The sequence below is a fragment of the Lepisosteus oculatus genome, chromosome 3 (assembly GCF_040954835.1).
Source record: "Lepisosteus oculatus isolate fLepOcu1 chromosome 3, fLepOcu1.hap2, whole genome shotgun sequence".
NCBI classification, from domain to species: Eukaryota; Metazoa; Chordata; class Actinopteri; order Semionotiformes; family Lepisosteidae; genus Lepisosteus; species Lepisosteus oculatus.
The window spans coordinates 74,749,983-74,772,827 of NC_090698.1; the positions used below are offsets into that span (position 1 = coordinate 74,749,983).

Sequence of the window (22,845 nt, forward strand, 5' to 3'; positions counted from 1 at the left end):
GAAGTGGAAATGGCAGTTTATTTACAACCAAGAACAGGAGGCACTGCTTTACACAAAGGGTTGTTGGAGTGTGGAACTATCTACCCAGCAACAACGGTTTCTTTCGAGAAACAGCTGGATGAGATCCTTGGATCAGTTAAACTACTAACTTCCAAATGGACTGGACGGGCCTCCTCTCGTTTGTAACCGTTCCAGTTCAGGTCCGAGTCCCAGGAGACCCGGAGGTTTTCTTCTGTCAGCTGTGCAGCTCATTTACAGGTGGGACTGGATCCACTGTGTCTCAGCCGCCCCCAGCCCCCGGACCGACGCCAGACTCCTCGCCAGAACAGTCCCACTGCATGTCGGTTTGGTGACTGACAGGTGGCGGTTCCGGAGGTCCGAGCGATGGGACCAGTGTCCTGTGATGGGCTGTCTCTCGGGCGCCTCGCTGCTCATGGCACCGCTGGGTAAGGGAGTCTCTCGGCTCTCGAGCCGGTGGCCCTCGGGACACTGTCACAGACTGTGGAGAGAAGTACTCAGAGCGTGCATCTTGTTCTTAACATCTACTGAGCTCAGAAATGTGTCAAGTCAAGCAGGTCATCATGCTGATCTTACTTCCTCAGTATTAAAATAAAAGTCCCACACAGCACCAGAGAGAGAAACCACCAGCACAGCCCAGAGACAGGCTCTATCACACCCTCACCACATATTTGTGTTTATCTTGAACACAGCTTGTCAGATTTTTAAAGATCAACCCTCAAAATAAATAGTTGCAGTGCGTCATCACTGGACAGCACGCCCACGCAGGTCGCCTGAGCCTGCCCTCCAGACTCGGCGAGACACTTCAGAGATCGACCATCACGACTCACTGACGGTTCAGGGTTCTGGACTCTCCTTCACACCTGAGCTCACATCACACCTGAGCCTGCGTGTTCCCCATCCACCTCAGTCAACAGATTGGAGTGTGTCTGTGAAGCTGTGTGTCTGGCCCAGTGTGTCTGTGAAGCTGTGTGCCTGGCCCAGTGTGTCTGTGAAGCTGTGTGTCTGGCACAATGTCTTTCACTAGTTGTGTGACAAGCAAATTGTATATCTCTCCAGCTGTGAGTCACCCACAGTGTGTCCCTCAAGCTTTGTCCCAGGCACAGTGTTCAACTCCAGCTGTCACCCACAGTATGTCTCTCCAGCTGTGTGCCAGGCACAGTGTGTCTCTCCAGCTGTGGGCCAAGCACAGTGTCTCTTCAGCTGCATATCGCCTACAATGTGTGTCCATTTGTATCACCCACAGTGTGTCTCCAGGTGTGCATCAATGAGTTTCTCCAGATGTGTGTCACCCACAATGTGTGTGTTCAGAGGTGTGATGGGCTTGGCCTATGTGTTATCTGAAGCTTTCATCCTCTCTGCTGAAAGTTTCACTTCCCTGAGCCTCTGAATACTACTTCTCCATGTGGTTTCCCTGTTGTAAAAACAGCTGACATACAAAACCAAACTTTTAGATTTTTAATCCACGATTCCTTATTGTGGAAAGAGCTCAATGGGAGAACACAGGTTCAGAGGCAATACACTTAGCCTGCTCGGGTCTGAGTGCTGTGTAGTGGTATTTTTGTTAATTAAAAGAAAGATTATTTCAATGAAACTTACAGTATATATGTAAACATAATTCAGGGAAGCTGTTTTACACAAAAGGGATAGGTTGTGACAAGAGACAGATCACAAAACACAGCCCTGTTCAAGCCGTCTGTGACCAGAGACAGAACACACAACAGACAGTCCTGTTCAAGAAGACTGTCACCAGAGTCAGAACACAGATTTACAGAATTGGCATCTTTTCTTCTTGAATAAAAAGATTTTATATCATATATAATATATAATATTTTAGACTTTTACCAGGCAGTCATCCGTTGTTGCAGTTCCTGCTGAGCTCTGAATATATTGCCTAATATGTGTTTCCATTTCCATAAAGCCTTTTTTGACCACGCACCTCAGACTTATTAGATATACAAACTGTGTTCAGTGGATAGGAAGATCTCTATAAGCACTGTGTTCAGTGGACAGGTAAATCTCTATAGGCACTGTGTTCAGTGTACAAGCCCAGAGAGGTACACACACTGGACACTGAGGTTATCCATGCTTTCCAGAAGTGACTCCTACAAGGTAGAGACAATGACTGTGTGTCTGCGAGCAGGAGAGCTCTGAGCTCAGAGCCGGGATTTCCGTGTGTGAGACTACAGAAAGGGCAGCCCGGCACGTGTAGGTGGCGTGTGAACAGGGAAGTCTGCTGAGGAACAGTGTCATCCTGTGTGAGAATCCCGCCAGCTCTCGCTCAGCTGCGCCCCCCGCCGCTGCGGTTTCGTGTGGACGGGCCCCCCCCAGCGATCTCTCCCCTCACAGAGCCCCCCCGCCGCTGCGGTTTCGTGTGGACGGGCCCCCCCCAGCGATCTCTCCCCAGCGGGCCCCCAGTCTGTCCAGCTACAGGACATTCGCTTTCACTGGCGAGCTGCAGGATTGAACAGGGCTGTTTGGGAGAGTTTGTACACTGATATTTCTGAGAATTAGTTGAGATATTCCAAATATTTTTGCCCTTCTAATTTCAAACTGAAACTTTTTAATCTACAACAGAGAACACTACGCAGGGGACCGGATCAAAGTATCGCTAGTCCAGAAAGTCGTAACAAAGTAAACCCAGTGAATTTCTTCAGAACAAACAGTGAAGTTGAGAGGGTCTAGCACTAGGTGCCAAGCCGTGTTTTAAAGCTGATATCAAAGAAGGCCTGTGTGAGATCCGCAGACCAAATTCGCTGCTCATCTAACATCCAACAGGCTAGATGGGCTGGAAGCCTTCTTGCTCAGTAGGTCCTGTCAGATCAGTGTATATTGTTCAGTTCCTTCACACTATACCAGCACTGTTGAGGCGCCCCTGTCACACCTGTGACAGCATAGACCTGCAACTGCACGCATCTGAGGCCGCACACACCTGTGACAACACACACCTATGGCAACATACACCTTCAACTGCACACACTTGAGGCAGCACACACCTGTGACAACACACACCTGCGCTAACACACACCTGCAACAGCACACAACTGTGACAACACACATTTGAGGAAACACACACCTGTGACAGCATACTCCTGTGACAACACACACACCTGTGTTCAACAACATACATCCGTGACAGTGCCGACCTGTGCAAGCACATAACTTTAGACAACACACACCTGTGAGAACATACCTGAGGCAAAACACGCCTGTGAGACACACACCTGAGGTAACACACACCTGTGACAGCACACACGTATGACAACACACAACTATAACGGCACACACCTGAGGCAACACAGACCTGTGACTTGTGACAGCTGAATTGATAATTGAGAAGATGACAATTAGTGCAGTCTGTCTATCAAGTCAATACAGAATTGTGCACACTGTAAGAAAATCTAATTCTAAAAACTAAACTGCATCATTATTTAATTTGGAGAGACAAATATAACCGTTTTAACCTATAATAGTGAAAAGGCAAACCAAGGGTTATGGGAAGCACCAGAGCTGGGCACTTAGCCAGGACACTGCACTGTAGACTGGTGCCAGCGCTCAGGACTGTATCCTACTCTGGTGCTGCAAGGGCTTGTCCGTCTGACTTTCAGAATGGCAGACCTGGCTAGACTTCCAGGAAGAAGGAACTAAAATTTTTGGAAAAGCAAGTCGTAGAGTTTTGTGTACTTTGGTTTCTAGAATTCATGTGGTAAAGTACCCTGTGAAAGATTAGTTATTAACCTGAGATCAGAGGCACTTTGAGAGCAGTCTGAACACCCGGGGAGGGAGTGCGATGTGGGTGGGGAGCCCTGCTCATGTCTGGGGGTACACTGTGCCCCAGAGACAGGGCTCAAAGGAAATGCTGAAGGCAGCACTGACGCACGAGGCAGAACAGTTTAAGGAACCAAAGACTTCTCCTCTAAATTGAACATCCATGTTCTCCAATCTCACCACAAGAGGGTTCGACCCCTGGGACTAGCCTGAGAGAATAGTGACAGAAGCTCAGATAGGAAACTAGAAGCACAGAGTCGCTCACACCCCCCCAGCAGTCAACAGCTTTCTTAGAAACCAGTTGGCTTCTTCTTTTGCCCATTCTGGCAAGAGACAGTCGCTCGTTATTAAAATCCAGTTCACAGCCTGCAGTAAAAACTGTGAAGAAACTGGTGGGTTTGAGCGCGGCTGACTGCGCCAGTGTGTGCTGGTGGCAGAGGAACGAGAACAGCTTCATCCCTCACTGAGGAGCAGGAGAGGAACTGAAATCCCGACTTCCCAGACTGCTGTACCCCCAGATCCCAGCTCTTCCTCCCCCCGAAGCCCCCTTGTGTCTCCTGGGGTGACAAGGAGTATGAGGGTGCCGGGAGACAGGAACAGGCTGCCCAGCCGTGTGATCGGAGCCCGAACACACTGGACACGATCCCGAGACCCATTGGCTACTGAAAAACACGGACAGGCCAGATGGTCTGGATGGCTCCTGGTGTCCGTACCTGTCCTCCTGTCCTCTGGGACACAGGGATCTGCGTGAAGACCGCGTCTCCCTTCAGGCCGTGTCAGGGTTCGAGTCTCATGAGCACTAGTCTGCACACCAATCAAGTCTGCAGGTGACACCGAACTGGAAGGATAAGCATCTGCCGCTGCAGTTTAGCAAACGAAATTCAAAAGGATTTAGATACCTTCAGGTGAAGCACGTGTCTCATGGGTACAAGGGCTGTATCTCACCTGGGATTTGAACCCACAACCTCTCCCAGTTAGGTGTCCAGAACCCTGCCCACTGCTCCTTTATTCCATAACGGTAGTTAACGTTAATTAAGCTATCCCTATCCATTACAGAACATCCAGGGAAGCAGTATTAAATCCGGAAACATCTGTTAGCAATGTGTTTTGAAGGGCGGAAGTACAAATACATGATGCTCTTCAGCTGGAATCGAGTTTTTACTTCGAAAGAAACGAACGTGACAAGACTGTTTCTTAAAAAGAAAACAAAAAGAGACGTCGACTTCCCTTAACTGAATCAGACACACATGATCGAGGCTCGGATAGCGTACCTTCTGGGATCAGGTCTTCTGAGGAAAGAGCTGAATACCGATTCTCAAAACCCAGCCAAGTTTCCGAGCGCTGGAATTCCTGCGCGCCCGCGGGCCGTACGGAGAACCCGGATACCGCTCAGCGCACAGCGCCCCCTAGGCCGCGAGTGGGTGTCACCCGGCGATAAATAGGCGCGCGTCAGCCTCGAGACAGCAGAGCTCGACTCGCACCGCCTGACACCGCGTCCCCCGAGCGAGGACCCACGCAAGAGCCACGCCGTGCCACGCAGCCCGCGCCTGGTCAGTTCCACGAGGTGAGTGAGGCGATTCGGGCCGTATCTCCACAGACCCCACCTGCACGCGCCCTCCTGGCTGCTCCGTGGGACGGACACCCGTCCGGTCCCGGGGCAGGCGCTGCAGTTCCCAGTGGATGTGCATCCCGTGGGATTTCGCCCGCGAGAGAGGAGACTCTGCACCCGTGACCCGCGGGGTACGTCGACGCCCGCAGTCCGCCCGGACACCCGCGCACCAGGGCGCTCGCAGGTGAAGGGGTCTCCTCTGGCCGCCGCTGGAGACCTCCCGCGGTTTGAAACCCTTCCTGTCGGCTGAGACAGGCAGGTGGGTCGGAGCCGCTCAGCGGCGGCCCGCCGGGGAGTGCGGGTCCAGACGGACGGCGGTGCCGGGAGAGGCGATGGCGTCTGTCCGGCTAGACAGGTACATGAAGACCGTCAGGGAAAATATAAACCACCCGTTATCGGGTTCCAGCAGCAGCGGTGGTGGTAGTTGGTGCCGTTTACATGTTGAAACGCCAGACAGCGGACACGGAGGTGCGGCTTGTACTCACCAGCGTTTCTCCCGTCCCGCTGGTGCCTTTCTCGGAAGGCTGTAAAGGCGCACATGTAAGGTGTGAAGTTGATGGAAATCGAGATTCTTCGCATTATCTAAACTGAATCCTACACGCGCGGTGACTTGTCTACATCTCGGCTTTCAGTTTTTTTTCCGTTTTCTTTTGTAAAAAGTGTCGATAATCACGTCGCGAACGCGCGCCGAGCCCTCGACTGCCCGGACAGCCCACGGTCGTGCTGTGGACGGGTCACTGCTGTGGAATCAGCCGTTTGTGGGTCTTACTTGTACAGTCGAGCACCACAGAGCGCATCTCCGTACCTGAGGTGCGAGTGTGCAGGTGGACAGTCGCCTATAGCCCGTACAGTGCGCACATTCGCGCCTCTTGAATTAGATCGCCTGTAAACGCGCAGCAATGCAAGACAGTCACATCAGCATACTCACAATGTTTATTGAATCGACTATTAAGCACGACAGAGCTCGGCCTTCCTGCACACTGAAACGAGCGATGAACTCGCTGACCAGTGTGGGGATCGCGCAGAACGGGGTGTCTCTCCAGTAAGGGACAGAAGCCCCCGCCCCTCTGTCCGTGTGATACCGATCTCCAGAGAGCCCGCGACAGCTTCGTGAACAGCGTGGAGATTAGGCCAGATACAGAAAGCTGCATGTTCTTGAGAGTGCCTCTTTCTGAGCGCTGCTGGTGGGGGAGACGTTGTCAGACTAGTTCGGCTCTCTGGCGTCCTCACTCGGAACAGCGCAGGCGGAATCCCGCACAGACGCGCGGGGGAGCGTTCTCCGCACACACATGACACACACTCGCCACGCTGCCGCACACACGACACACACTCGCCACGCTGCCGCACACACGACACACACTCGCCACGCTGCCGCACACACATGACACACACTCGCCACGCTGCCACACGCACATGACACACACTCGCCACACTACCGCACACACACGACACACACTCGCCACACTGCCACACACACATGACACACACATGACACACACTCGCCACACTGCCACACGCACATGACACACACATGACACACACATGACACACACTCGCCACGCTGCCACACACATGACACACACTCGCCACACCACCACACACACGACACACACTCGCCACGCTGCCACACTTGGCCATGGCGCGCACGGGGGAGAGGGGAGGATGGCCCCAGAATCCCGTCTCCGGTGCTCTCACGCCACGCTGGTGTTCCCAGCGGGAGAGAGGGGGGCTGCGTTCACATGTTCACATTACTCCTATCCTGGAGTCCCTGCACTGGCTTCCGGTCAAATTCCATGTGGACTTTAAAATCCTCATGCTCACCTACAAGGCTCTGCATGGCTTGGCACCTGAGTACCTGTCTGAACTATTATCGCCCTGCTCCCCACCTCGCAACCTCCGCTCTTCTAACTCTGCTCTCCTTACTGTCCCCCATGCCCGTCTACATTGTATGGGTGACAGGGCCTTCTCCTGTTATGCCTCCAAGCTCTGGAACTCTCTCCCCAAGGATATCAGAGAGTCACCTTCTCTAAACTCCTTCAAATCCAGACTCAAAACCTTCTTCTTCAGAAAAGCCTTTACTGAACTGTTCCATTCTTCACCCCTCTGCTCTTAATACCATCTTCCACGGTCTCCTCTATTGTTATTGTTGTATTGTTGTAATTATAATTGGGTCCTTTCTTGTGAAATCTTCTTAATTATTGTTGTAGTCTTCTTATTTATTGTTGTTGTCATCCTGTAAAGCGCTTTGAGAAGCCACCTTTAAAGGCGCTATATAAAATAAAGTTTATTATTATTATTATTATTATCTGCACCGCTGGGCTGCAGCAGTCCAGGGATCTAGTCTCCATGTGATGCAACAGTCCAGTTTGAGGGTCTGAATGGGTTTCTAATTAGCATCTCAAATCCATCTTTCAATTCTATTTGAACCCATCGATTGCAGCCATTCTAATTTAAATTCCGTCATGATCGTGTTTTTATACATGTTCGGGTTAATTGGCAGGGCCTGTCATGAGCTGTGGACAGTTCTTTTACACACAGTAACAGTTCCTTCGCATCGTGTGCGGGGCTGGGAGCCTGTGCAAATTACCATTCTAAAGACAAGCTGCATCTTTTAAAGAGAACATCTGATGGAAAAAACTCCATCTGATTTTCCCCTTGACAGAGGGCAGTTGTATTATCAAAGCCCTGCAAGGTAATTAAGCATCAATATCATTCAAGTGAAGGTTAAGTCTACACATTGCTGTTGTGTGGTCTCAGGGCAGGTGAAATACTCAGAGCATGGGCTCTTGTCCCAGACCCCTGAGGAAGACGCAGTGAGGCTCTGTGCCCACAAGGGGGAGCAGTGCCCGCTGTATCGCAGAGTGTAGCGCTGCCCGAAGCAGACGGGACCCCTCACACACTCCTGCTACACTTCCTGGTGACCAGGCACCGTGTGACAGGACACTAGGACCAGGGAGCTTCAGTGTCATGCTGGTTAAAAAGCAGGAGCTCCTCTCCCTGATCCCCGGCCAGAGGGGGCCGTCGGCTGGGAAGGGGTGTCTGTGTCCGCCTGTTGGAGGCGCTCTGTTCACACAGCCTCAGGCCGGTCTGGGGACAGGGAAAAGAGGAAGTGACTCCGTGATCATCCTGGGGGGTTCGTCTGTGCACAACTAAGACAAAATAGATTCTCTTCTTTAATTAAAAGATTTAATATTTATTGATGTACTATTTTAAAAATACAGTAAAAAAATAAACAAATGTTGCTGTTAAAGCTGCTTGTCAGTGTCCAGACTCACAGTGTTCAGTTCTCTTCAGTCAGTGTGCAGATTGACAGTGTTCAGTTCTCTTCAGTCAGTGTGCAGATTGACAGTGTTCAGTGCTCTTCAGACAGTGTGCAGATTGACAGTGTGCAGTGCTCTCCAGTCAGTGTGCAGATTGACAGTGTGCAGTGCTCTTTCGACAGTGTGCAGATTGACAGTGTGCAGTGCTCTTCAGACAGTGTGTAGATTGACAGTGTTCAGTGCTCTCCAGTCAGTGTGCAGATTGACAGTGTGCAGTGCTCTTCAGTGTGCAGATTGGCAGTGTTCAGTGCTCTCCAGTCAGTGTGTCGTTCCTGCTCACTTTTCTCGGTATTAAATAGTTTAGGGATGTACAGGCCTATAAACACAGGTTGTGCAGCAGATATTTCACCGCAGAAATGTTCCAACGTGATCTGCAGGCAGAGTTAACAAGTTCAACCGTCTGCAAGTTGAGAGCAATATATCTATTGGACTAAAAGAGCTGAATTCACCTGCTTGTTTACAGTGTGATGGGGCCACAGACGGCATACCTGGACATTTCCTCCATTTTGTGATGTAAACTTGAGGTTTACTCATTTTACTGTTATTGCACTTTGAAATGCACACATCAGTGCTGATTCTTTCTAACCCTGAAGTATAAAAATAGCATTGCAGTTCCCCTTCAAATAGTAACACAGTTCAGAATGCTGGCCAGAGCTTGCAAGTGTACAGATTTGGAGAAAGAAAATATGGAGTTAGTTTTCAGATGCAGCAAACTAACAAAATCAGGCATTTCAGGATAAATGATTAAATGATTCCTAAGGGGTATTGCAGCTGTTGAGCAATGGAAAGACTGATCGATCAGTGGGTATGAAGGGTGCCTCCTGTTTCAGGTCAATGTTTATATTGATCTGAGCTGATCCTCTGCTGTCCCAGAGACAGGTGAAGTCATGGGTAGCCAGAGTGATCCTACTCCTTGTACTGTTGCCCAGTTTTAGGTGTTTTATTCAGGCAGAGAGCTAATAGTTATTGGCTACAAGAAGAAATGCAGAAATGAAATGCTTTTGGTTTGGGAAAATGGATGATTTATCAATGCTCCAAGGTAGTACTTGTTAAATCCAATAACAGCCAATGAATAAAATTCCATTTAGGTCCCATTGAAACTGTGAACAGAAGTGTGGGTTGAAGTCTTCATCTGAATTACTGCTGTCCTGGGTCTGTCTCACCAGCCTGCTCTCCCAGCAGACGTGAGTATGATGTGTACTCTGTTTGTTTTGCATTAGTGTTGCTCCCAGACTGTTTTTATAATACATACATGACATTTTGAAACAATAGCCCCCCTGTCATGTTTCATTTATCTAACCTACCTACAGTCAGTGTCATCACTATTAGCTAATTGATCTTGGCTTCTCATCCAGTTTCCTGAAAGAAACTTTGAAAATAACGTGAGGCACAAAGGTTTGTGGGGGTCTGGAACAAGCTGCCCAGCCATGTTGCTTGATCTGATACCCTGTCATCTTTCAAGAAACAGCTGGATGATGTTAGGAATCCCTGGTGGGAAGATACAAGGATCCTGTGCAGACGCAGGCGTGGGTAACAGATGAGGCAGGCGAACAGTCCAAAAAACGAGAGGCAAGGTCGTGGTCAAAAGGCGAAAGGCAAATCGTAATCCAATGAGACCTCCGGTAGCAAACAGTCCGAGGCGAGAGGCGAGGTGCATAGTCGAAAAGGCAGAAGGGGAGTCCACTAACCAGAAAAACCGCCAGGTAGAGCTCTCAAGGAGTAGACCCAATACCGAGCAGCGGGAAGTAGGTGAAGATGGTATAAGTAGCACTGCGCACCGCACGGTCGAATGTGAACAGGTGGTTTTAACTCGTGCAGCGGCGTTTGTTAATAATCACCCGCTGATGGGGCTGATTAGCTCGCTTACGAGTTGGTCTTGGCTGCCTGGCGGTCGTGACAGTACCCCCCCTTCACGGGCTGCTCCCGACGCCCGATCGGGATAGTCCCTGTGGAAGTCTCCGATTAGCGTAGGGTCCAAAATATCCTTCTCCGGGACCCAAGATCTTTCTTCAGGGCTATAACCCTCCCAGTCAACCAGATACTGAAGGGTACCGCGGTTCCATCTAGAGTCGAGGATCTTGTGGACTGAATATGCCTGGTGCCCCAGAATGCGACGCGGGGGTGGCGGGCGACGTTGGGGAGCCGCAAGAGGTGAGCGGTAGAAGGGTTTCAGGAGGGAGACGTGGAAAGACGGGTGGATTTTAAGGGTGGGGGGGAAGTGCAAGACGGAAGGTAACTGGGGTGATCCGGGAGAGTATCCTGAAGGGGCCGATATACCTAGGCCCGAGCTTCTTGGAAGGCAGGTTCCTTGTTGATAGCCAAACAAACTGTCCTCTGCGAAAACGGGGGGCTGATCTGCGGTGTCAGTTTGCGCATTTGGCCTGGCGCTGGGTTGACTTGGTGAGAGCTGTCCTCGCCATGCTCCAGGTCCTGCGCAGCTTGGAAATATATCGACGCACCGACGGCACAGCCGTGTCCGGAGGGGTGGCAGGAATGAGAGTGGGTTGATAACCTAGTGAGCAGAGGAAGGGAGAGAGACCTGTGGAGGAGGAGGTATGAGAATTATGGGCATATTCTGCCCAGGGAAGTAGCGATGACCAGTCATCCTGCGAGTTGGAGGTGAAGGCTCTCAAAAAGGTCAAGAGGCTTTGGTTGGTCCGTTCCACCTGACCATTGGCCTCAGGATGATAACCCGAAGTCAGAGATACATGGGTCCCTAAAGCTTGGCAGAACGCCTTCCAAAAGGCCGAGACAAATCGAGGTCCCCTGTCTGAGACCACATCGTCGGGCAACCCATGTATCCTAACGACCTGTTGCACCAATGGTGACGCCATTTCCTGGGCTGTGGGTAATGCTGGGAGGGGGACGAAATGGGCTGCCTAAAGTTCCTGATGAAACGTCTATAGAAATTGGCAAAACCTAGAAAACGTTGAATTTGCTTTAAGTTACGAGGGGCTGGCCAGTCATCGATGGCCGCCACCTTAGCAGAGTCCATCTCTACACCAAAGGGGGAAGGTGTAAGTCAGTCCAAGAAGTTTCAGCTGGGAATAAAGGGCCAGACGAGGTTTGAGAAAAAAAAAAACAGTACTACTGACTCTAACAGTAGGCTGCGGAAGGGTTCGAGAGGGATACGGGGGTCTCAAGGGACAAGCAGAGAGAAGGTGATCAGGTGCAGAGCAATAGAGACACAGTCCCTCCCGACAGCGCCTTTCCTTTTCCTCCAAGGAAAGGGGTGCATGATGCCAAGTGGGCACCGTGGGGGTAGTACCTTCAGGACGGCCAGGACTGCTTCCATCATGAGTCTCTGCTCTCCGCAGCTGAATGCGGGTGTCCAGTTCAACCACCTGAGCGATTGCGAAGTGGCGAGAGCAGCAGGTGGTCCTTTAGATCTTCAGAGAGACCCTTAGAAAAAAGGCAAATCAGGGCTTCAGGGTTTCAATCAGACTCCATGGCGAGGGCTTGGAATTCAGCCATATAATCATTCAGAGATCCATCACCCTGACGAAGCGAGGCGAGCCGGAGATGAATCAGGTCCGGGTTGACTGGAGAAAAACGTGCTTGGAGCCGGTCAGCAAAAAGCTAGAAATCAGCACACTGAAAATCTCCCCTAGCAAGCAACACAGCTGCCCAGTCCAGAGCCTTGCCAGTGAGCAAGGAAGGGGCGAAACCAATCTGCTCCCGGGGAGAAAAAAAAAAATGCTCAGGATGCAACTGGAAAGCCAAGGAGCATTGCGCAATAAAACCCCTACAGCCCGCGGTGTTGCCGTCATATCTTTCCGGGAGTGGTGGGCGGGATCACAGGGATCGGAGCAGTGGTCTGTGCTGGAGGCGAAGGGACAGGGGAGGGCGGAAGGCTAGCGACGTGGTTGGAGAGAATGTGGAGTGAAGATTGAAGCTGGGTGAGAGCTTGGGAATGGCGATTGAAAAGTGAGCGAAAGGCTTGTGCGTCCGCGGGATCCATCTTGGCTCGGTATTCTGTTAAAGTCGAAAAGGCAGAAGGGGAGTCCAATAACCAGAAAAACCGCCAGGTAGAGCTCTCAAGGAGTAGACTCAATACCGAGCAGCGGGAAGCAGGTGAAGATGGTATAAGTAGCACTGCGCACCGCACGGTCGAATGTGAACAGGTGGTTTTGACTCGTGCGGCGGCGTTTGTTAATAATCACCCGCTGCTGGGGCTGATTAGCTCGCTTACGAGTTGGTCTTGGCTGCCTGGTGGTCGTGACAGATGAGAGATTTGGATCAATTAGCTACTTAAAATAAATGAACAAGCTGAATGGGCAGAATGGTTTTTCTTGGATCATATAAGCCAGAGTACAGTCTGGGATAATGTGGTTGTGTAGCTTGTTCCACACTCCCACAATCTCGATCTAAAGAAGTGCTTTCTGTTCTGAGTTTATAATGCAGTAAAATTAAAGACACGTGAAGCACACTGTGCTAATAGCCATCCTGTCTGCCCTGTGTCTCTCAGATGTTCCTCAGGTCCCTGAGTTTCCTCCTGCTGAGCTTCCTGCTGCCTGCTGCTCATGGACTCAGCTCCTTCCCACAGAAACGTAAGATCATGCAAAAACTCTGACTGGCTGGGACAGTGTACTGTATCTCTCTCACTGGGACTGGGACAGTACACACCTCTCTCACTGGGACTGGGACAGTACACGCCTCTCTCACTGGGAGAGTGCACCTCTCACTGGGGCAGGACACCTCTCACGGGGACAGTGTATCTCTCACTGGGACTGGGACAGTACACACCTCTCACTGGGACTGGGACAGTACACAGCTCTCTCACTGGGAGAGTGCACCTCTCACTGGGGCAGGACACCTCTCACGGGGACAGTGTATCTCTCACTGGGACTGGGACAGTACACACCTCTCTCACTGGGACAGTACACACCTCTCTCACTGGGACTGGGACGGTACACAGCTCTCACTGGGACAGTACACACCTCTCTCACTGGGACAGTGTATCAATTTAATTCAATTCAATTTATTAGCATGACCGATGGGTACAATCAGTGTTGCCAAAGCAAATAAAAATGAAATTCACATTAAACAAAACAAAAAATAAAGTAAAATCTACAGACATATTACAGACATTTAAAACAAAGACATATTATAAAATATTTACATATACTGTAGAAAGAAGGAGCATTATTGGGAGACAGGCTCACTGTTCCTCGGGCTGTGACAGAAGATCACACACTGGGCTGCAGGTTCAACTGAGTTGCCTCCTTCCTCTCCCAGTAGGATTGGGAGCTGTGGTGATTCTGGCAGGTGTGGAAACTCTGGGACTAGATTTCTGAGTTTAGGGAAGAATGTTTCTCTAATCCCAGAGTATCTGTCACAGTGCAGTAGGAAGTGCACCTCTGTCTCTATTTCTCCCCACTGGCAGTGGGAGCACATCCTGTCCTCTCTGGGCAGCCAGGTCTGCCTGTGTCGCCCAGTTTCTATGGCCAGGCTGTGGTCACTGAGCCTGTACTTCGTCAGGGTCTGTTTCTGTTTGTTGTTTCTTATCTTGGTCAAATATTCGGCTAGTGTGTATTGTCTGTTTAGGGTTCTGTAGCATTCCAGTTTATGTTGTGTTTGTATGTGTGTGTCCCAGTGTGTGAGATATTGCTGTTTGATCTGTGCTGTGATGTGCTTGTGTATGAGTTGTGGTGCTCTAGCAGTGCTGTCCTGAGGCTGGCTGGTGTCGGTGTGGCTCAGGTCAGTGAGCCTCGGGACCAGCTGGCTCAGGGGGCTCTGTTTTGGGCTCAGCTCTTGGCTCAGCAGGGCTTTGTGGTGGTAGGAATTTTGGTTGCTGTTTTTTAGGTGTAGCCAATAGTTTAATTATCTTTTCTGTATGTTTATCAATAGTGGGTACTGGCCTAATTCGGCCCTGCACCCGTTGTTAGGTGTTTTTCTCTGCACATGGAGGATGTTTCTACAGATCTCCATGTGCAGAGTGTAATTGAGTGTACTCCTGGTCTGTGAGGGGACCCCACACTTCACTGCCGTATAGGGCAATGGGTTGGATTACACTTTCAAATATTTGGAGCCAGATTCTTGTTGGTGGGTTGATGTTGAAGAGCCTCCTTCTTATTGCGTAGAAAGCCCTGAGTGCCTTCTCCCTCAGTGCCTTCACTGCCAGGTCAAAACTCCCAGAAGAGCTGATGGTGAGACCGAGATATGTGTAGCTGGATGTGTGCTCCAATGTGTTGTTGTTCAGTGTGAATTTGTACTTGTTTCCCTGATGTCTGGCCTCTTCTGGAAAACTATAACTCTGGTCTTGTCCAGATTGACTGTCAGCGCCCAGGTCTGACAGTACTGTTCCAGCAGTGCCAGGTTCTGCTGCAGCCCCTGTTCTGTGGGCGACAGCAGGACCAGGTCATCTGCGTAGAGCAGGAACTTGATTTCTGTGTCGTGTAGTGTGAGAGCCGGAGCTGCAGACTGTTCCAACATTCCTGCTAATTCGTTGATATAGATATTAAACAGTGTTGGGCTCAGGCTGCAGCCCTGTCTCACCCCACGGCCTTGGGTGAAGAATTTGGTCCTTTTGTTTCCAATTTTCACTGCATATTTGCTTCTGAATACATTGATTTAATGACGTCGTACGCTTTGCCCCCTATCCCACTTTGTAGTAGTTTGTAAAACAATCTTTCATGCCAAATCAAGTCAAATGCTTTTTTGAAATCTCTCTCACTGGGACAGTACATACCTCTCTCACTGGGAGAGTGTATCTCTCTCACTGGGACAGTACACACCTCTCTCACTGGGACAGTGTATCTCTCTCACTGGGACAGTACTGTACATACCTCTCTCACTGGGACTGGGACAGTACACAGCTCTCACTGGGACAGTGCACACCTCTCTCACTGGGACAATATACACCTCTCACTGGGACTAGGACAGTGCACACCTCTCTCACTGGGACAATACACACCTCTCACTGGGACTAGGACAGTGCACACCTCTCTCACTGGGACAGTACACACCTCTCTCACTGGGACAATACACACCTCTCTCACTGGGACTGGGACAGTACACACCTCTCTCACTGGGACAGTTCACCTCTCTCACTGGGGCAGGACACCTCTCACGGGGACAGTGTATCTCTCACTGGGACTGGGACAGTACACACCTCTCTCACTGGGACAGTGCACCTCTCTCACTGGGACAATACACACCTCTCACTGGGACTGGGACAGTGCACACCTCTCTCACTGGGACAGTACACACCTCTCTTCCTGGGACTGGGGCGGTACACAGCTCTCACTGGGGCAGTCCACACTTCTCACTGGAACAGCACACCTCTCACTGGGACTGGGACAGTACACACCTCTCTCACTGGGACAGTGCACCTCTCACTGAGGCAGGACACCTCTTTCACTGGGACTGGGACAGTACACACCTCTCTACCTGGGACAGTGCACACCTCTCACTGGGACTGGGACAGTGCACACCTCTCTCACTGGAACAGCACGGCTCTCACTGGGACTGGGACAGTGCTCTCTATCTAGAATCACTAGAATTCTGGAGCACTGCTTACTGGTTTGAAGGAGCTCCATTGAATTATATCCCTATGATACAGTTGAATCTCAGCTGTTCTCTTCCTGTGTGTTTCCTGAGTGAGCCGTGTTGCTGTTGTGTTGCCTTTAGTCAGAGTGGGCAAACCTGAGGGCAGCGTGACCTTGTCCTGCACGACAGACTATGAGGGGAAGGTGTTCTGGACCCACAACAAGAACAGGGTTGCTCCGTCCGCGTTCAGGGAGCACGGTGATCGCGAGCTGACACTTCACGAGATCGACAGTCCCGACACAGGAAACTACAGCTGCTGGGCGGCGGCGGGGCAGCTGCTGGACCACATGCACCTGGTCCTGGAGGAGCAGCCAGAGGAGGAGGACACAGGTAACTGGAGAGAGCCCCCTGCTGGACGAATAGAGAAATAGTACCTTGTGTCCTGTTGTGTTCTATTTCTCACCTTCTACTTCTGAGATCCCTGGGCTGTCGTGTGTGAGAGGGCAGGAGCTGGAAGGGACTGAGTGCCCGTGAGTGAGCTCAGTGTGTCTCTGCTCTGTGCCCCTCTCGCAGACCTGGTGCTCTGCACAGCCAAGTCCTACAGCTGCACCTTCAGCTGCTCCTGGAGCCCAGAAGGCTACGCCTTGGCCAGAGTCCGCTACCAGCGCAGGTAACGCACCGGCGATCTCGCGCTGCAGCCCGGCGAGCCGGGGCGCCGAGCCGGACTGACCGCGTTTCTGTCGCCCCAGCGACGAGGGCGGCCCCTCCGCCTGGGTCTACGCCCGGCCTGCCCAGCCAAGCGCAGCGCACGAGGGCACCTTCCACTTCACGCTGACCCACTCCAGCTCTCCCTTCGCCGAGGAGAGGCAGCCCCTGGTGCTGACGGCAGAGGCGCTGAGCAGCAAGCACTATCGCCAGCGCACCGCGCACTTCTACATCCGCGACATCAGTGAGTACGCCGCCCCGCCGGCGGCCCGGTGCCGCAGCCTGACGAGCCCCGGTCCGAGCCGGAGTCGGGACTCTGCGCCTCTCCTGTGCCCGCAGTCCAGCCGGACGCCCCCCAGACGGTCGTGTGCCAGCGGCGCAGGGGACACTCCCTCAGCGTGACCGTGCACCCCCCCCAGAGCTGGGTCAGCCCTCACAGCTACTTCCCCCTGGGCCACGAGATCGAGTACGTCTACCAGGACAACGGCAAGGTGGGTAAGCCTGGCGCAGGGGCTGCATCCAGTCACACACCTCCCTCTGGGACAGGACCGCAGACCGGGAGAGGGGCCCGGCTCCCTCTGGGACAGCACCGCGGACCGGGAGAGGGGCCCGGCTCTCTCCGGGACAGGACCGCAGACCGGGAGAGGGGCCCGGCTCCCTCTGGGACAGGACCGCAGACCGGGAGAGGGGCCCGGCTCTCTCTGGGACAGGACCGCGGACCGGGAGAGGGGCCCGGCTCTCTCAGGGACAGGACCGCGGACCGGGAGAGGGGCCCGGCTCCCTCCGGGACAGGACCGCGGACCGGGAGAGGGGCCCGGCTCCCTCTGGGACAGGACCGAAGACCGGGAGAGGGGCCCGGCTCCCTCTGGGACAGGACCGCAGACCGGGAGAGGAGAGGGGCCCGGCTCTCTCCGGGACAGGACCGCGGACCGGGAGAGGGGCCCGGCTCCCTCTGGGACAGGACCGCGGACCGGGAGAGGGGCCCGGCTCCCTCTGGGACAGGACCGCAGACCGGGAGAGGGGCCCGGCTCCCTCTGGGACAGGACCGCGGACCGGGAGAGGGGCCCGGCTCCCTCTGGGACAGGACCGCAGACTGGTTGACGGGCTCGGCTCTTTCAGGGATGCGGGACTGTAGACTCGGAGAGGGGCTTGGCTCTTTCAGGGATGAGGGACTGTATCTGTAGACTGTAGCTCAGCTCTTTCGTGGTCTGTTTGTGATCCTGTTAGACATATTGAAATCATGCCCGAAAGAGCTGTACCATCAGAACAGAACACTGCTTCCTCGGTCCAGCTCCTGTTGGCTTTTATCCCACCACTCCACACACGTGACGTTTCCTGAGGTTAATGACTGCAGTCCAGTCTCACTAACATTTGCAGATCAGATTCCTGTGCAGGGGGATCAGATTGCTGTGTCCTGTTGACAGAGTTAATGACCCCTGTGTGTTGACTCCCGCTCTCTCCCTATCCCTCCCAGACGGAGCGCTCCACGAATGGCGTGATCCCCAAGGGTGTCAGTAAGCTGCGTGTTCGATCCCGGGACCTCTACTTCCCCTCCCAATGGAGCCAGTGGAGCCCCTGGAAAAATGTAACTGAATGATGTCCCTGTCTCCCCTCTGACCTCCCTGACCCCACGTCCACACGCTGACCCACAGACCAGCTGACCCCTCTCTCTGATCGACCCCAGCAGTGACACACGCAGTGGTTCACAAACTGCAAGAAAAAAAACGTTTAGAACTTTTTAATTAGTTTAATTAATTCAAACCAAGATTCAGAGAAATCGGATCATTGCTATTGTTAATGCTTTTCTGCTAAATATATTGCTCAAGCACGTAACATCTTTCTTCTCGTCTCTGTTGAACATTCTCTCTTGTCGCTAAGTCTCCTCCCTCACACTGTGAGAAGACTCTCCACTGACTTTCTGGCTGGTCCTGTTTGGTCAAAGCCAGGTTTTCTGTTTGCTTACTCTGTCTCTGTCTGTGGCTAAGGTACAGGATGTACTCAGATCTCAAGCTGTGTCATCTACACTCCTCCAGCCTCTGACGCCTCCATGATCCCTGGCTCAGCTGGCCAGCCTGCTCCTCAGCTGTGCACTTCAACCCACCCTTGAGGGCTGCTCCCTCGTGTGGCACCTCACTCACTCTGATTCAGACCTGCTGCAGGCTTTCTCAAGTGACCGGCGGCCATCTTGGCTCAAAGCAGCAGCATTGGGTTTAGAGCCAAGATGGTGGCTTTCTCCCAAGGCCATCTTTCATTACATCACACTGCTCTTCTGTCCTTTTCTTCTTTTTCTCTATACCTGGTGAAGAGTACGTTCTCTGGGACCTGCAGTGAACTCAGGCTCTTTGTCTGCTGGCTCCCGGCTCCTGTGCAATGTCTGAAAAAGGTTCATCTCTGCCTAAATAATGTTTAAGAATATGTGATGAAATAGTTTATATCTGTATCTAATTCTGTATCTGCTTTATAGTTTTTATGCTCTGAGAGTCCTTAAAATACAACAATTCAGTATAGAAACAAAAACCCTCTCCATATAGGAGATAAAATAAAAGTTTATTTATCAAATGCACAACAATACAGCGTGCAGCAGTAGTTGCTGGCAATGAAATGTCTTTAAGAAAAACAACAAAAAATAAAGAAATAGAGAAGGACGAATGGGAGCACGCGGGACAGCAGCCTTCCCTGTCGGTGCCAAAGTATCTGAAAGTAGGTTAGGGTTAGGTAGGTTCAGGCTGCCTGAAAAAACACTGCAGTTTCCCGGCCACATTCACTGCAATGTAACCCTAACCCTAACCTTAACCCCCCAACACTTACTCTAAATCACGACTCAAACCTAACCCTAACTCTAACAACATTCAGAGGCAAGCTAGTCCTGCAGTCCGAGCTGCGCTTGTGCCAAACAGTGGAGATTTCAGCGACAGCAGTCTGTCTGGTGGATTTTCTCTGGATCGGCTGGGCGAAAGTGAGAGAGAGATCAGCCTGTCTGGGTTCACACTCTCCCTTTAAAATACCTGAGCCTTTTATTTCTGTCTTTATTTATTGATTATTATTACCAGTAACTATAAGCTACTTTTCCTGCAATTATTCATACTATTTATATTATTTATGGGTTTATTTATTAATGAAACAGAGGTATGTCTTCTGAGGTTTTGTGGACAAATGGTCGCTCCATGAGAGCTCTGGAAGAGCTGAGCTGAGGCTCTACGATCGATCCTGTCCAACTTCTCTGATGTCTCTTGCTGTTCCTCTGCCTTGCTGTTCTGTATTCTGTTCATTTTCACTATATGCTATTGAAATTCTCAGTATTTTCGAGCTTTGTCTTCTGTTTCCTTCTTTCTCACCAGTAATGAGGGGCCAGTGCAAAGGTTAGTTCCTAACGGGAAGAGACTGTCTTTCCAGTATTATTACAGTATGGAAAACTAGTATTGCACAACACAGCACAGTGCAGAATGAGCTGCCAGTCCCATTAACTGTGGGCAGACAGGACACAGGAAACATTGCGCTGCACGAAGTGGAGCAGGGCCTCATGGAGGGTCCTCAGCACACTGGTCTACTCTACCAGGCTGATCCTGTTTCTTTAATGGACTCTCAAAAACCAGTCCTGGCCCCTGACACAGCAGCAGTCAGGTGATAGAGTGGGTGGATTGGACAGGACCAGGGGAGTGGGTGGGGCTGGCAGAGTAGGCAGAGCTGGTGAAGTTAGTGGGTTTTAGTAGAGTGGGCGGAGCTGGTTGGCACCAGAGACGCGATCTGCCCATATGAATCAGCAGCACGTCGTCTTCACACAACCCACTGAAGCTAAGCAGGTGTGAGCCTGGTCAGTACCTGGATGGGAGACCTCCTGGGAAAAACTAAGGTTGCTGCTGGAAGAGGTGTTAGTGGGGCCAGCAGGGGGCGCTCACCCTGCGGTCCATGTGGGTCCTAATGCCCCAGTATAGTGACGGGGACACTATACTGTAAACAGGCGCCGTCCTTCGGATGAGACGTAAAACCGAGGTCCTGACTCTCTGTGGTCATTAAAAATCCCAGGGCGCTTCTCGAAAAGAGTAGGGGTGTAACCCCGGTGTCCTGGCCAAATTTCCCCCCTGGCCTTTACCCCATCATGGCCTCCTAATAATCCCCCTCTATGAATTGGCTACATTACTCTGCTCTCCTCCCCACTGATAGCTGATGTGTGGTGAGCGTTCTGGCGCACTATGGCTGCCGTCGCATCATCCAGGTGGATGCTGCACATTGGTGGTGGTGGAGGGGAGTCCCCATTACCTGTAAAGCGCTTTGAGTGGAGTGTCCAGAAAAGCGCTATATAAGTGTAAGCAATTATTATTATTATTATTATAATGTCCTACACTGATGTCTGCACACTCCTCTCACAGCAGCAGACGGCCCTGAGGAGAGCCTCTTGTGTCCCTGTCCAGAGCAGGGTGTCACTCGTACAGGCTGCCCCACCCCGTGCTGAAGGACACACTGAGCCCCTGCACACCTCACAAGCCTGCACTCTCTCTCAAACTTGTAGTCAGCATGCATGGAGGTTCAGAGCTGTTACAAGATTCAGAATTAATCCAGATTTGCCTTCTAAGCAAATCCATCCTGGTAAATCAGTATCAGTATTTACCCCCTCGTTCTCCTGGAGTTTGACCTCATCTCTCTGTTTGTCAGCTGAGGGGGCAGGACAAGGGCGTCCAGACCAGACACAGGCAAGACCAGGAGGCACACAAGAAGAGAAGAGCTGCCTGGGGCGCCGGCACCATCCACTGCAGGAGGAGGAGGAAGGCAGCACAGGCACCGGACATGGGGCTCACTGGGGGTCTGTGAGGTGCGTCTGTGCTGCCCTTTAGGTCCTTTCCGTCTACAAAGCTGCTCATCTGTTTTGTAATAATTTTTTAATAAAATTATTCGCCAAGCTGTAAACACTGCTCTTACTCTTTTTATTATGTAAAAATCCTATAGACAGATATCGATACTTTTGTCCACTGCTGTGGAAATTTGCCCTTGGCTTCTCCCACAGAAGTACAGAACACACAAGCAAAACATAAGAGTCACATACAATCACATGAAGTACTGAAATAACAACAGCACACGAAGGGATGTTGTTAGCCAGCAGCCATGTCACCCTACATCTCACAACTGGTGGCCCACTGGAGCTCAGTAGTGTGAGCCTGGCCAGTACCTGGAGGGGAGACTCCTGGGAAAGCTAAGATACCTGATGGAAGAGGTATAAGAGGGGCCAGTGTGGGGCGCTCACCCTGTGGTCTGTGTGGGTCCTAATGCCCCAGTATAGTGACGGGGACACTATACTTTAAAAAGGTGCTGTCCTTCTGATGAGATGTAAAACCAAGGTCCTGACTCTCTGTGGTCATTAAAAATCCCACAGTGTTTCTCTAAGAGAGTGGGGGAGTTACCCCAGTGTCCTAGCAAAATTTCCCCCTGGCCTTTACCAGTCATGGCCTCCTAATAACCCCCATCTCTCAACTGGCTTCATCACTCTGCTCTCCTCCCCACTGAGAGCTGGTTTTTGGGGAGCACACTGGCACTTTCTGGCCAGAAATTAAGAAATTAATTGGATAAACAGGTAGTGGAGGGGACTACATTCACATACATTCATTGAGCAGTTTTATTGCAGAAGGGACAAAAGACTTCTTATAGATGTTTTTATTTGAATTTGGTGGTCTCCCTGATGGGAGTGTGATGAATTGAGAGTGGTCATGCTCCTTGCCACTCTGAGATCTGTATGATATAGATCGCAGTCCTGGACAGTTCCAAACTAAACTGTCATGTTAAATGCCAGGATGCTCTCAACAAGGCTTTTCTATGCCATCTCTAGGACAGTTTGACTTACATTCAAATTTGTCAATCTTTGAACTACAAACTGCACGTTATGAGTCTATTAATAGCTTCACACTCAGGGCACTGATATGCTGTCACTGTGGGCCCTGTACAGGG

General features: G+C 51.4%; 1 protein-coding gene and 1 long non-coding RNA gene across 2 annotated transcripts; one reads left to right on the top strand and one right to left on the bottom strand.

The window, feature by feature from the left end:
* Positions 1-5,868, bottom strand: LOC107078963 (uncharacterized). The gene is made up of 2 exons (XR_001479923.2): positions 5,058-5,868; positions 1-499 (listed from the first exon to the last, which is right to left on the bottom strand). It is a non-coding gene; the product is annotated as an uncharacterized lncRNA (long non-coding RNA).
* Positions 5,869-12,658: 6,790 nt separating this feature from the next.
* On the top strand, positions 12,659-21,813 carry il12b2 (interleukin 12B 2). The gene is made up of 8 exons (XM_015359957.2): positions 12,659-12,743; positions 13,184-13,265; positions 16,348-16,596; positions 16,780-16,876; positions 16,956-17,155; positions 17,251-17,402; positions 18,386-18,496; positions 21,562-21,813. The coding sequence occupies exons 2-8, from the start codon at positions 13,184-13,186 to the stop codon at positions 21,715-21,717; spliced, it is 1,047 nt and encodes a 348-aa protein (XP_015215443.2). The 5' UTR covers positions 12,659-12,743; the 3' UTR covers positions 21,718-21,813.
* The last annotated feature ends 1,032 nt before the right edge of the window (positions 21,814-22,845 follow it).